Source organism: Rhinoraja longicauda, chromosome 6 (genome assembly GCF_053455715.1).
Source record: "Rhinoraja longicauda isolate Sanriku21f chromosome 6, sRhiLon1.1, whole genome shotgun sequence".
Classification (NCBI taxonomy): domain Eukaryota; kingdom Metazoa; phylum Chordata; class Chondrichthyes; order Rajiformes; family Arhynchobatidae; genus Rhinoraja; species Rhinoraja longicauda.
The window spans coordinates 70,941,292-70,952,830 of record NC_135958.1 but is presented as its reverse complement, the minus strand read 5'-3'; the positions used below and the strand labels follow the sequence as shown (position 1 = coordinate 70,952,830).

Here is an 11,539-nt window from a genome sequence, read left to right as displayed (position 1 = left end):
TAATTTATTCTTTACTCTTCACTACTTCTTTCTTTCTCATTTCTTTTTAAAAAAGGAAGTTGTACAAATAATGTTTTAATAATTCTTGGCACCTGTAAAAAGGAACCATTAAAATGTAATGTGCTTACTTCCAAAGAAAAAAAAAATAATTAAAAAAAATAAATAAATAAAATAAAATAAATAAATAAATAAATAAAAAAATTTAAAAATAAATAAAGTGGTCGACATTTTCAACAGAACAACCAGACACATATGACTGCAGTAACCATGTGCCTTCGTTTTAGCTTTAGAAACATAGAAACATAGAAAATAGGTGCAGGAGTAGGCCATTCGGCCCTTCGAGCATGCACCGCCATTGAATATGATCATGGCTGATCATCCAACTCAGTATCCCGTACCTGCCTTCTCTCCATACCCCCTGATCCCTTTAGCCACAAGGGCCACATCTAACTCCCTCTTAAATATAGCCAATGAACTGGCCTCAACTACTTTCTGTGACAGAGAATTCCACAGATTCACCACTCTCTGTGTGAAAAAAAACTTTCTCATCTCGGTCCTAAAAGACTTCTCCCTTATCCTTAAACTGTGACCCCTTGTTCTGGACTTCCCCAACATCGGGAACAATCTTCCTGCATCTAGCCTGTCCAACCCCTTAAGAATTTTGTAAGTTTCTATAAGATCCCCCCTCAATCTTCTAAATTCCAGCAAGTACAAGCCGAGTCGATCCAGTCTTTCTTCATATGAAAGTCCTGCCATCCCAGGAATCAATCTGGTGAACCTTCTCTGTACTCCCTCTATGGCAAGAATGTCTTTCCTCAGATTAGGAGACCAAAACTGTATGCAATACTCCAGGTGTGGTCTCACCAATGCCCTGTACAACTGCAGCAGAACCTCCCTGCTCCTATACTCAAATCCCCTCGCTATGAATGCCAACATACCATTCGCTTTCTTCACTGCCTGCTGCACCTGCATGCCTACTTTCAATGACTGGTGTACCACGACACCCAGGTCTCGTTGCATCTCCCCTTCTCCTAATCGGCCACCATTCAGGTAATAGTCTACTTTCCTGTTCTTGCCACCAGAGTGGATAACCTCATATTTATCCACATTTAAAATGAGGTTCCACAAACAGTGACTAATGGGTACCGTCGATTTGAGAACAAATTACTTCTCATCCAACTAAAGTTATTTACCTGGATAATGAGATATCTGTAAAACATGATGCATAGTGTTTAGGAATCACAAAGCAAAAAACTCCTGGAAGTCTGAAATAAAAATAAAAATTGTTGGAAATGTTCACTAGATCTGTGGAGCGAGAAGGTCGGCTGCAGGAGGCGGTCGGCGGGGGAGAGGGACGTCGAGCCGTGGGCCTGCAGCAGCCTGGGGCTTACCTGGGCTTACCTGGATCAGGGGCACTCCGGTACCTCCAACACATGGACCGATCTTTGGACAGTTTTTTTTCCCCTTGTAAATGGCACCAAAATATGGTGACTGTACATTTGTGAGTTCTGTAAAATAATTTCACTGTACTGTGCATGTGGGACAATAAAGAACCATTGAACCCATTGAGAGAAACAGAGTTGACAACTGTAAAACAAGCAATTTTTAAGACGTAGCGAAGGACATGATCTACTTTTATTTTTACTTTTTATTTTATTGTTCTTTGAAGTTTATTCTTGTCATCTATTTTTGCGCTGTTAATTGATTTCTTTGTCCTGATGGAATGAGACTTTATTCACGGACTAGTTCATTTTCAGTGCCACTACAGGTGATTGGTGGTCATTAATACTTATCACGTCAAGAGTACTTAGACTGGGATAGATTCGACTTAACCTTTTGTGACGAGTTTAGTTTGTATCTGCCCAGCAAATGCAGCAGCTTTACACCTCTCAATCCACTTCAGCAGTGAGGGAAGCAGTGAGATCTTGTTTTCACAATAGAGATGTAACCTTGTCTGGCAACCTTTGGATATCTAAGTGTATCTTGCATCTGTGCCTGACTAGAAACTGCTGTATCATTGGCAAGTGAATAAGAGTTCCATTAATGTCCCCAGCATTTTGACAACATATTCCTGGCCCATATGCTAAACCCTTATATCAAACAGTAATTTGCTGTCAAGTTTTTTTTAAGGCAATTCTCAGCCGTCTTAATTTTTTAATGTTGTCTTCTTGTCTCTCTCTCAATGCACTTTCACCATATTATCCTATTAGAAAGAAGTTATTTGCGATTGGATTATATTCACAACACCAAAAAAGAATTACATAGTGATTTCAACAAGGTTTACCTAAGAAGCTGGAGAAAGGGTCCCTTTTGTTGGTGTTTTACTCTGCAACTCAAAGCAACAAAAGGTGACATCTCCATTGAGCCTCATCTTATCTTCATATCAGCTTTCTCTTCAGTGGTGACATCACCAGATTAGAAAGGGAACACTTCTGACATCAAAATCCTATTATACTCTTCCCCTATGAAAGCTGGTTTCCACCCCGGTGGATCAAGAACTGCATAGTTAGAAGTACAGAACTCTCACAAGAGCTAGTTAGAGCTCCCGCCTTCCATTGGCGAATGTTTCCTTTTGCCTCCACATAGTGGTAAGTACCTTGTAAAGTACCTTGGGGAAGATGCTGGAGTCAATTATAAAAGACGAAATTGCGGAGCATTTGGAGAGCAGTAACAGGATCGTTCCGAGTCAGCATGGATTTACGATGGGGAAATCATGCTTGACTAATCTTCTGGAATTTTTTGAGGATGTAACTAGGAAAATTGACAGGGGAGAGCCGGTGGATGTGGTGTACCTCGACTTTCAGAAAGCCTTCGACAAGGTCCCACATAGGAGATTAGGGGGCAAAATTAGAGCACATGGTATTGGAGGTAGGGTACTGACATGGATAGAAAATTGGTTGACAGACAGAAAGCAAAGAGTGGGGATAAATGGGTCCCTTTCAGAATGGCAGGCAGTGACTATTGGGGTACCGCAAGGCTCGGTGCTGGAACCGCAGCTATTTACAATATACATTAATGACTTGGACATTAATGATATTGTCTATTGTCTATTGTCTACCTGGTCTTTCAACTCTCAGCAGCGCAGGACCAAGGTATAACGCTTTTCACGCGGTTAGGTTTTATATTAAGATACATGACATGAAGAAGCATAACATTCATTTAATTAAATCGAATGTTGACCAAGAGAGTTTATTGTCTCAGCATGCCATTAAATGTAGAAATTTTAAAAGTATACCATGGAACTAATGAAAACCAATAAATATCTGGTGGCAGGAAATGAAACTTGTCTTTGAAAATGTTAATACATTAAGGTATGACTTTAACTGGTTTAATGCAGTGTAGACCTTGGAATCAAATCTTCCAAGAATTCATTATGTTTAGTTACAGATGGTTTGGCTATTATGTTGTGTTCTACTCACAGTTAAGCTGTGTACAGGCTTTGCTTTGTTTGAGAATTTGCATGGAGCTCAGAATGTAAAAAGGTTTAAAGTATTTTTACATGACGAGTTTGTATCTGCCAAGCAAATGTAGCAGCTTTTTCCTTTTAATCCAGCAAGAGAGGCAGTGAGATTTTGTCATTGATTTAGTCCATGTTAGAAAGTCTATGCATACTGGAGAAGAACATGAAATAATGATTTTAGCATGTCAGAATTTTTGGACATTTGCCCTTCTATTTGCATTGTTTTATGATTAATTATTCTAACATATGGGGAAACCTTTACTGCAATATTCCACATGAGCATAACTGATAATATTAATTAAACCAGTGCCGATGCAGAAAGGACGTTAATGTTTAGAATGTCAATTCAAATATTTTGTTATAATTTCGATTAAACACGCTGAATGATGTTATATGAGCTCAATTTTACACCCATCATCTTGACAATCTTGACCATCTGTCTCTGATCATATTGAAACTGTAAATATAGCGCATTCCCTAAAGGGCCGCTGCTCGAATGTTACCCAGAAGGAAAATGTTCTTAAAAACTTCTCCCAAAAATATGTATAATCATTTGGAAAAGGATCCTAATCCGAATTCATTCACAAAATGCTGGAGTAACTCAGCAGGTCCGAATTCAAATAATCTAAGAGGAGGAGTTAAATATTCTTAAAGTTGCATGCCCAAAGTGAAATAAATAAAGTGTCAAAATATAGTTAATGATGGAAGTTAAGGAAGGTGTGTTTGCATATAGTGCTAATATTCATTTGAAATGTTCACGACCAGTTCAGCTGCTCAAGAACAGGTGGTTAAGTATCAGGGATTTGCGTGAATAAGCCTCTTAACTGATCTGCATTTTGCATCAGCAAAAACTTACCTCAACTAATTAATAAAAATGCATTCACAGTATGTCAGGGACAATTTGACCTTGAAACCCAATTTCACTTCTTTCGAAAGGTTACCACTTAACTCTATTTTGAACGAGAATGCTCCCATCAGATAAATAAAACCCCAATTTCAGTTAATTAGTTTTCTTTTTCAGAGTTTATGTGCAGTTTATTGCTTGCAATTTGTATGAAATAAAACTGCTTTGTTCAACAATAATTCCAATTGATAATCTGGCTTCTGGGCTTTTTCATTTTTTGACAATCTTACAGAAATGTATATCAATTTTATCAAAGCATTATCATAACAAATATAATTTTCCACCAGGGGTTAACCCTTCAAGACGTAAAAAAATGTTTTTTTAAGTTTTCACACCATCAAAGTAATTATGAAAATCATATAGTGTTCTGGTTGAAACCGTGCAAATTTTCACACTTGCTCACCAAAAATATATATATTAAACAGAGGAATTAAACAGTTGGACAATAAAAATAGAACTTGGCAATAGCAAATTTATCTGTGTGATTATATGTAACAATCCCATTTTTGTTACCCAGTCATCCATCTTAATGAATAGACATAACCCCTTCACCTTGTATCAATAACAAACTTTTGTTCGTGGCATGGGCAGTATCAGTTAATTTGTTGATGTGGTCCCACTATTTATAAAACAACATCACCAGGGGTTTAAATGTCAGTAAAGGCATTGATTTTTAACAAAGTCCCTGGAACATGTTCACTTTGACGTAGAATAAGGCCATTTGGCTCATCAGATCCATGCAAGCACCTAATAGATCAATCCCTTTGGTCCCAGGCTCGTTCCTTTTATTTCTCTGCAGTGCTGCAGTTTATTCACTCTCACATGATTTTTATGTCACTTACCTAAACTAAGGAGTAACTTGCAGCAGCCATTTGATCTGCCTGCACATCATTGGGATGTGGAAAGATTCTGGACCATCTGGTAAAAACCCATGTGGTCATAGGGGGAATGGGGAGAAGGCTATATGGGCAGACTCAAGGTCAGGTCAAGGTCAAGATCAGTCTGAAAAAGGGTCTTGACCCGAAGGTTCACCCATTCCTTCTCTCCAGAGATGCTGCCTGTCCGGCTGAGTTACTCCAGCATTTTGTGTCTACCGTCAGGATCAAACCCAGGTCCATGAACCAATAAGGTAGCAGCAACAACTGCTTTACTACTGCGTCGTGCAAACTACCTTTATTTCATTTTACACCACCAAACAAATGTCACATCTGGGTATTCTGCCTGAGTTTCACAGTGAAATCATACCCCTGTGAATTATTCTGCAGAACATTATCACCAAGTCACAGAAATTTTCAGATTAGTAGGCCATTCAGTCCATCGTGTCTGCCTCTTGAAATGCAGAAGTGCTTTCTACCACATAAGTTATATTTTTTGGAATGTCAAAATGTAACAGTAAATCAAATTGTGTTTTGAATTTGACAGATTTTGCAAAGGCACATTGTGTGATATATCATTTAAATTAATGTATTTATTTAGTGTTATCATCCTTGGAAGGTTGGTACTAATCACAATGAACCATAAAGAGTCATATAATCGTAGTCTTACAGTGTGGAAACAGGCTCTTTGTCCCACTTGCCCACATCAGCCAATATGCCCCATCTACATTTGCCCCACCTGCCTGTGTTTGGCCCATATCCCTCTAAACCTGTCCTATCCATGTACATGTCTAAATGTTTCTTAAATGTTGCGATAGTACCTGCCTCAACACCTCCTCCGGCAGCTTGACCCATACACCCCACCACCCCTCACCTTAAACTTATGTCCTCTGGTTTCTTGATTTCCCCCACACTGGAAAGAGACCCTGTGCGTGTACCTGATCTATATATCTTTTGTTTTGTTTATCTTTTGTTAACCACTCATTCCTCAAAATCCATCTGAAGACAAACAAAGAGCGCAAAGGGGGTTAATTCTCTGAGAAGTTCTTTTCCACGTCACCCTCCTTATTGTGCTTTACTTTTCAAAATCCTATTACAAGCAAACTACTGAAAATAATCCCATTGCTCCTGCCCTTGGACCTTGTACCAGGGATTAGGATTAGTCTGAGACAGGTTGCATTAATTGTTTGATAATCCAAGAGGTACGAAACAACATTGCTGTATTATTGTGTAGGAAGGAACTGCAGATTCCTTCGCCCATTTCCTTCACTACTGAGATGCTGCCTGCCCCGCTGAGTTACTCCAGCTTTTTGTGTCTGTTTCCTGTATTATTAACTGGTTGGGGTTTTGGTTTCTTTCGAGATATAGTATCCCTAGTGAAGCGTGGCAGAAAAAGAACGTAAAACATGGCGGCCAATCCCTTGGAAATTCAACCAAACTTAAAAGCACAAGAGATGGCTCTCACTCTAGAACCACCGAAACACTTGGGAGAAATGAAATCAGCCACACGAGTAACTGGAGGACCAGCAACTCCGAGAAAAGGACCACCAAAGTTCAAACAAAGGCAAACAAGACAGTTTAAGAGCAAGCCGCCAAAGAAAGGAATACAAGGGTAAGAGAGAAACAAAAAGAGTTGAAAATAATTTAACTGATGATGTGACATTAGTCCTGCACTCCCTCATAGGGACCTGCTCCCATCACTGAACCTAGACTGTTAAGTATTGTTAAGTATTATCAAAAAAAAGCAAATAACGTTACAAAATAAAGTAGTTTTAGATTTTCAATTATTCAAGGACGGTTTTACTACTGCAATATTCTCACCTTAAACCTAAATAATAACAGCTATTCAATAAGTGTGAGAAATGTATAATAGTCTCCAAGCAAACACACTTTCACAGAGAGCACTAAGTGTGAAATAGATTATTTTATATAAGGAGTTGTGTTTCACTGAAAATGCCTAAACTGGAACAAGAGAATGGAGCTGCCAAACAAAATGCCAACGATGCCAAAATGTGACCCTGAAGAAGGGTCTCAACCCGAAATGTTACCCATTCCTTCTCTCCATAGATGCTGCCTGTCCTGCTGAGTTACTCCAGCTTTTTGTGTCTAAAATGCCAATGATGTTTAAATTTGGCCAAGCTTCCCTCTAGAGATGTTTAATGTGCAGATATTACCTGCAGTTGAGCATTGCTGGGCTAGATACAGAACACAACACTGTGGATTGGTAGGACACAAGCTGCCGCTTGCAATTGCTTCGAGATAATTTGTTGAGCCCTTGCAATGAAATAAAAGGATAAATACATATCCTTGGTAGATAATAATACAGCCTGAGATACATAGTCTGATTGCCAGTCTCGTCCTTGAAAACTAATCTTAACTGGCACAGCAGTTTGGCTCTGAAGTTTATCTCAGGACTACCATAACAAGATCAGGGAAAAATAAGTAGTTTCCCCCTTCATTATCACTGTCCTGCTGAAAAGTGTGCTTGTGTGGGGTCGGGTTCAACTGAAGTGCTCATGACAGTCAAATAACACATTGAAGCCTGTTGTCAATGCATCGTGTATGATTTACACACGATCGATATGCTTTATACACAGTGAGGTTTATCCACAATGGCTTGATACTTATTGTTTCTTCTTCTGCCATAGGTTTGGTGATGACATTCCTGGAATGGAAGGTTTAGGCACAGGTACGGAGACATCATTTAGCTCAACTGTATTAATCATTATTCCAGGCTGGTGCTGTAGATTAGCACCTTTCTGTCAAATGTAATTAATTAATATAGACTAGCAGCTATGGATGTGCAGTGGTACCAATTTACAGGTAACCTATATTTCAAAAAAGCAAAAAAGCAAATCATAAGCATTCAGATGAAACTCATGAATATGGAATATATACGGTATGGTATGGTACTTTATTTGTTACATGTACCGAGGTACAGTGAAATTCATTTTTGCATACAGTTCACTACAAATATCACTATAATATATCCAACCCCTCACTCATACTATTTGTGATGAACTTTGATGAGCATTAGAGCCTAGCCTTAAAGTGTTGTGTGCCTTTGGCTTTCACGTGAACCAAATATAATTGTGTTTTGTTGATATGGTTCAAACGACTTGAATTGTTCAAGGACAATGCTTGTAATTATTTACCATGAGCGCAATGAGAGAAATTAAATGCACCTTACAAAACTCATACCGTAGCTTACAGCTCTAATGTCTGTAATTTTCCCGGTTGAAAGATTGATTAACTGGGGAGAATATTAAACACCTCGAGTGTATAAGTGTATTAGCACAGTTCACTTAGTCTGTTGTCCTTTCTCGGTTTACAGACATCACTGTCATTTGCCCCTGGGAAGCCTTCAGTCATCTGGAACTACACGAACTGGCACAATATGGTATCATCTGAAAACGCAACTGCCCCATGTGCACTGCTGCTCTGATCACCGGTGGAGCCCCAGAAAGCTCTCAGCCCTTCCCTCTTCAATTCACCAGTGGCTTCAGAATCAAAAGTGAGGCCGAGCCTCAAGATTGCGGATTTGACTGTAAATAAAAACCATAATAGTACACTAAAGTTCCTGTTTAAATTCACATTATGTTTCACTGCTTTAACATGCAAAAGCAACTTACCTGAATGTACACGTCAATGTTATTGGCTCCTATCTTCAACAATGTTGAGACTGACCTTCTGTGATACAGTGTCCAAATGTGTGTGCAGTCAGCTCTTTACATCTATGGGCATATTGGATATGGACTATTATGTTTTTTTTCCCTAAATGAATTTCCATCAAAAACATTATATGAATTCATACTGATCATTGTTGATTCTTTAAGCATTGAACGTTGTAGGAGAACTATGTTGTCTGTGATACTGTGAATGTGCAAGGTTGAATAAAAAAAGATCAATTTTTCCTTATTGGCGCATCCTTCTGAATAAGAGACTCAACCCTGGTAGGGCAACTCTGCCGAAAATCTCCAGCAAGCTAATGTTTCTCTGATCTTTTGACCTAACTAGTTTGAAGATGGTCAAGTTTTTTGTCTTTTTCCTCCTATCCGAAAGTTAACTACTCAGGGATGCTTAGAAATTGTACGCGGCTAAGAGTTGCTTGAAGAAGTGTGTGTTGGTGATCTGCGTGTTGTGTGGGTGAATGGTTTTCACATTAACTGGTTATCTTTATCACAGCAATCCATATACTTTCACTATCGTATTTTCGATTCATTCATTTGATTTTTTTTGTTCATCTCCATTCATTTATAATTAAGCTTTTCATTGATTGTATTTCCCTCTAATTTCTCTTTATTTTTTCACCTGTATAGAGTACATTATATCATCAGTATAAGTTTGCATTGTTTTTGCCCTGTCATATCATCCCAAGACCGAACATCGAACATATTCCCATCCATTATCCATCCATTGGTCTTCACCCATCATTGTTGTTTATCCAACACTAGTTCATGATTGCCTCATAGATTCCATCCCTTTCAGCGGTCAATGTCATAACTAGCTATTCTTTCCTCAACCTCTTTCCTCCACCATCAGTAATATGCTTTTGTTCCGTTTTCCCAGGTTTTTCCTGTAACATCTCATCTTACATCTTTCTATCTGCTTGGCCAGTCTTTGCTTGGCTGCACTCCATTAAATTAAACCCCCACATCTCATTTAGATCACTGTTTCTTTCTTTTTTCTGAATTAAAATTTCAGGAATTTACGTGTAAGTTTATTCTTCTTTACAAACTTAATGAGCAAACTTTACTTAATAAGTGCTATAACTGTGGAAAGTGAATGCTCTAATTTGCACTATATTTTCAGAGCTTTTATGCTTGATGTTTCTTTTTGATGTTTATCTTTTCTGTTAATATGCTAATTTTGATTTCTATTAAACTTCTAATCTAAACTGTCATATTCTGCTTGTAATTTTGGATTATTTTTTCAATTTTCTTGTAATGCAATACTGTATATCAAACCCATTAGCTTTTCCTTTGAAGTTTTACTCTCACATTTTAGTTTAACATTTGGAAATTACTGAACATCAACATACCTCATTAAATTTTCCCTTTCTTTGGTCATTGTGTTTTCTTCCCTAAACCGTTTAGGAATGTTTTGGTCATGTATATATACACACATAATTTTGGAGCAAATGCCAGCAGAAGGAGGCACATTTAGGGGAAAATTGTGAAATTTGTGGGGACATTATGAAAGTGCTTGATGGTTTGTAATGTCTTTGAACCAAAACGTTGTCATCTGGAGATTAGGTTGTTCTCTCTACAGCATATCTAATAAAGCCTGACAAAAAAAAAGTATTCAACTTGCAATTTAGTTTCCTTTTTGGGGTGGTATTGAGTCAGCAAGATAAGCTCCATACCAGCACCCCCCCCCTCTCCTGCATTGGTGCAGCACCCTCTCCTCCCTCTCTCCTCCCTCCCTCCTCCCTCCCCCCTCCCTCCCCTTCCCCTCCCCCTCCCCTTCCCCTTCCCCTCCCCCCACTCCATTCCCCTCAACCCCCCTTATCCTCCCTCCCCTCCTCCCTCCACCCCCTCCCTCCACCCCCATCCCACCCTCCCCCCTCCCTCTCTAGGAGATAGATTTAAATTTTAAAATGTGAATAACCTTGAAAATATAACACCGATTTCAATGAAACTTCTTCCATTAGCACCAAAAGGACGACGGTGAGTAAGGTGAGTCTACAATTGGTGCGCTATCATGTACCGTTTTGCCTGTAATTCAAGAACAAACAAACAAACAAACGAGAGTTTTAGTATATAGATATCTGGGGCAGGTTTTTTTCACATAGAGTGGTGGATATCTGGAACGTGCTGCCAGGGGTGGTGTGGAGACAGATATGAAAGTGGCATTTCAAAGGGTTCTAGATAGATGCATGGAGATACTGGAAATGGAGGGATACGGATCAAGTGCAGGCAGAGGAGATTAATTTAACTTGGCATGTTTGGCAAGAACATTGTGCGCTGAAGGGCCTGTTTCTGTGCTGTATTGTTATAACTGTTCTATGTTCTATGTAAAATTAACAAAATGTGTACTTAATGATGCATATAGGCTTATCTTTCTTTATGTTATAGTTGGTCAAGTTGTTGGATACTGGGGTCTAAAACTAGGCTGAGAATTAAGATGAGAGACAAAAGATGTAAAAGGAACAAATGGGGGGGGCATCCTTTTCATAACAGAAGGTGGTAGGTATATGGAATGAGTTGCTATAATGTAGAATATAGACCACTGTACAGTACAGCACAAGAATTGCCCATTCGGCCTACAATGTCTGTGTCGAACATGATGCCTGCAAAG

General features: G+C 38.8%; 1 protein-coding gene across 2 annotated transcripts; it reads left to right on the top strand.

Annotated features, from left to right (window-relative positions):
* Positions 1-2,505: 2,505 nt before the first annotated feature.
* On the top strand, positions 2,506-10,525 carry pde6gb (phosphodiesterase 6G, cGMP-specific, rod, gamma, paralog b). 2 transcript variants are annotated; one of them, XM_078401872.1, is made up of 4 exons: positions 2,506-2,588; positions 6,608-6,851; positions 7,888-7,928; positions 8,574-10,525. In XM_078401872.1, exons 2-4 carry the CDS (start codon positions 6,646-6,648, stop codon positions 8,648-8,650), a joined length of 324 nt encoding a protein of 107 aa, XP_078257998.1. In that variant the 5' UTR covers positions 2,506-2,588; positions 6,608-6,645; the 3' UTR covers positions 8,651-10,525. The 2 variants fall into 2 exon arrangements, with proteins under 2 accessions (XP_078257998.1, XP_078257999.1); XM_078401873.1 differs by lacking the exon at positions 2,506-2,588 and having other exon boundaries at positions 6,459-6,851.
* The last annotated feature ends 1,014 nt before the right edge of the window (positions 10,526-11,539 follow it).

What these genes read in the sequence shown, in the direction of transcription:
- pde6gb (XM_078401872.1), top strand. Translation starts at nt 6,646, where the DNA reads ATGGCGGCCAATCCCTTGGAAATTCAACCAAACTTAAAAGCACAAGAG. An exon ending in CCAAAGAAAGGAATACAAGG is followed by an intron (nt 6,852 to 7,887) that starts GTAAGAGAGAAA and finishes CTTCTGCCATAG; the next exon opens with GTTTGGTGATGACATTCCTG. An exon ending in AATGGAAGGTTTAGGCACAG is followed by an intron (nt 7,929 to 8,573) that starts GTACGGAGACAT and finishes CTCGGTTTACAG; the next exon opens with ACATCACTGTCATTTGCCCC.